Source organism: Anoplophora glabripennis, unplaced genomic scaffold (assembly GCF_000390285.2).
Source record: "Anoplophora glabripennis isolate ALB-LARVAE unplaced genomic scaffold, Agla_2.0 scaffold1576, whole genome shotgun sequence".
Taxonomy (NCBI): Eukaryota; Metazoa; Arthropoda; class Insecta; order Coleoptera; family Cerambycidae; genus Anoplophora; species Anoplophora glabripennis.
In genome coordinates this window covers 47,318-50,810 of record NW_019417695.1, presented here as the reverse complement: position 1 = coordinate 50,810, position 3,493 = coordinate 47,318, and the positions used below count along the sequence as shown (strand labels likewise).

The following is a 3,493-nucleotide window of genomic DNA, read 5'->3' as shown; positions in this document are numbered from 1 at the left end:
CATTGGAATTAGATACGGCCAGTCTAGGTTCTAGTCTAGGTGGTCTGTGGTAACGCGTTATGATTCCGAAATCATGAGTAAAAGAAAACAGCTGATTCAATAGGCTTTTTTTCGAGTGAATATTGGTGAATACGTCTGACTTGTAGTTACTGTTTCTATCTCTTTTAATCTTATTTCTAACCTTGTCTAACCTGAACAGATGGCGAAAATGTATATATTCACTATTCAGTGATATGTAGGATGTACTTTGACGACTTTGACATATGGGTTTTAACTTCTAACCAGTAACCATAATTTGTCATCATTTATTGCTTCCAGTAATCTAGTGTTGTGGGAATTGGTGTTATATCTCACTATATAATATATGTATTTGCTTCAAATAAAACTGAAGGAATATATCAATGCTTTCTTTGGAATATTTTTAAGTGGCAAATTTAAAAAGCGTGAAAAGTATGTAGATTCTGACGTTGCAAGATATGCGAATATTCGACATAATCGTTATCGTAAGAGAATGGAAGGTTAGGTCGGTTTTTTATGTAATTCATACGAAAAAGACTTGAATTACAAATGATTCCACCAATATTATCTCTGGCCTAGGTCACAAAAAAAAAGAGGATAATCCTGAAGCAAAGTGGATTGCAAATATGTCCCATATAAAAAATTAATCTCACCATCAAGTAAAATATTTGCTGTTTCAACGTCTATGTTTACTAAAACATCTGTGCCTCTAAAGTTTAAATTTAAACTGGCCACTTCCACAACCATATCAGAATCCATCATTTTGCTGAACGATTTTTATACTCATTCAAACAAAATGTCAAAATGAAAAAGGTTAAGTTACCAGCTGACAATACTAGTTGAATATACCAACAGAATATTCAGCTGAAGGGTGAAGAGTTCAGTCATTTGATCTAAACTTGTGACGTCACATAGTAGTTTAAATGACTGACTATTCTCGCAAAAACGTAATATTCACTCATACTACACATACTACAACATACGACTTCACTCGCGAAAAAAAGCCTATTATCTTTATATATATTTTCCATCTGGCAACACTGTTGTCTCGTTTTGTTTTGGGTTTTTTGACGTCTACTTAAAAAATAATAACAATAACTAATTAATGGCATCATTAAAAATACCGGAACAAAAAGTTATTCTTTGTGGAGAGTATGGAGTTGGAAAAAGTTCCATTTTTCGTAGATTTACAAATAATACCTTTATAACCTCAACAGACAGAAAATCTACACTAGGGTTAGATCATTTTGACAAAACTTACTATGTCTCTGACAGAGCTATAAAGGTATATATGTTTATATTAAACTTAATTTGTTATTAGCAAATTACAAATATTTGAAGTAATTTATTAAATACATAGAATGTTCCATGAATTTATCAACTATTCACGTTAATTCCATTCTACAAGAAAATTACCGCAGTGTTTTCTATTACCTAACAAAAGTTACTTATTAATTTTGTAGTAAAAGTGTAATTATTATTTGTCTACAGGACTGATGAAAAATATCATTTCATATGTGGATAGCTTTGCTAATTGCATCTACATAAAGTCTAAATGCATCGCCTTCAACCATATTCCTATTAGTTGCAGTTATGGGACACTGGAGGTATGGAAAGAGTTGCTTCCATAACGTCAAGTTACTACAAATTTGCTGAAGCAGCTATTTTAGTCTTTGCTTTGGATAATCCTGCTTCCTTTCATGTCCTGTCTCAGCATCTGTTAGATATAGTGACATATGCAGAAAATGCCAAAATATTTTTATGTGGAAATAAATATGATTTAGTGGATGATGTACCACAAGTTACTGATACTGAAATAGAAGCTTTTTGGTAAGGACTATTTGAAAATTTCAAAACATGAATTATCTAAACAGATTGTTAAGTATTGTTAAGATTGTAAACATATTGGTTTTCACTATTTCAAAATTTATGATTTTGTAAAAACTAGATAAAATTTATTAAAAATATAGATAATTTACCACAAAAAGAAGCAATTTGTTAAACAATTATGTCAAATTGGTGGGTAAGTGTCAGTAAGTGTCAGTATAGCTATTATAGCATAAATTATTCCAGCTTTACTTTATACAGCCACTGATAATTATGATGACAATCGACAGTGTAGCAATAGTTAAATTATAAAATATTGTATTTACTGCTTTCAGTGAACAATGTCATAATTTAATATCTGGAATATATAAAACATCTTGTAAAAATGGACAAGGTCTAGAGGAAATGTTTAATGATATCGCATATCAGTTGGTCAATTCCAATAGATCTAGGTTAGAATTACAGTCAATGGAACAACATGGATTTAAAATTACTCAAAGTGAAGAAGAAACATTGGAAGATAATTGTTTGTGTTAGTGTGTTAGATATTGACTGTGGCTAAATAATTTATGGATTATATCCGCAGAAATATAATAAAAAAATTTGTCCACAAAAATATTTTTATAAGTTCACTTCTAAATTGATTTATATTAATTTATACTAAATAAATATAATAATTGCTTCCGTAGGTTACAAATTTATTTATATTCAAAATTAAATAGCAAATAATGAAAATTAAGATAAAAATCAAATAACAGCAGATCCAAAAAATTGTTTTGTCATTTTATAATTTAGTAGATGAAGTGTACAAAATAGATTAGCATGTTTTTTTTCAGTTGCTTTATTGTTTTCTACCCTCTACATTCACATGAAACATAAAAAATATGTTTAAGCAAATATACAAGGCGTTTGGAAATGTTGGTACAAAATTGATGGAAGTGAAAATATAGCCAAAAATTGGAAAAAAGTTCCTATAAACATTGGCCTTCCGAAGCACCGTTACTGAGATATGGCCCTCTAAAGGGCTCTTATCATTTGGATATTTTTAAAAATAACTATTTCTGATCAAGATAATGGAATGAAAATTGTAGGTAATAATCATACCATAAGGATCTTTAACTAGGTATCATAAGTTTCATCAAAAAGTGGTTAAAAAAGGATAGTTTTCTAACTACCCTTAACATAAATTTTTCGAATTTTATTTATTCCTTTGAATTATCAAGCTAATATTATTTTTTATTGTATTAAAATTTTTTGAAGAAAAAATGTTTACTTTTTTTTCGAATTCTGGGTAATTTATTCAGAAATTATTTTTTAAATAATGTATGGCTCAGAAGTGCCTTTTTTAACATTTTCACATAGTAAGCATCTTCCATGGTGACAGTTTCATTGTAATGATACTAATGATTGTCACTTTATGTGCTATAATTTAAATTATTACGTTTCTTTATCTTCTTAGTTGTGATCTTTGTGCTTGACTTTGCATTTCATTCAATTTTTTTACAACCATGAACCATCATGAGCAGACGCTCTTCGTACACTCGCAGTAGGATTACGTTAAAAAAATCCTAAAATTACTTCATCTAAATCATGCCTACGCCTCCTTGGACGGCGAAATTCACAGTATCTTGGAGTTAGGGAACCTGAT

At 29.5% G+C, this 3,493-nt stretch overlaps 1 protein-coding gene across 1 annotated transcript; it reads left to right on the top strand.

Moving 5' to 3' along the window:
* The first annotated feature begins 1,049 nt into the window (after window positions 1-1,049).
* On the top strand, window positions 1,050-2,509 carry LOC108915396 (ras-related protein Rab-30). Its single transcript, XM_018721416.1, has 3 exons — window positions 1,050-1,303; window positions 1,604-1,848; window positions 2,181-2,509. The coding sequence occupies exons 1-3, from the start codon at window positions 1,124-1,126 to the stop codon at window positions 2,380-2,382; spliced, it is 627 nt and encodes a 208-aa protein (XP_018576932.1). The 5' UTR covers window positions 1,050-1,123; the 3' UTR covers window positions 2,383-2,509.
* Window positions 2,510-3,493: the final 984 nt, after the last annotated feature.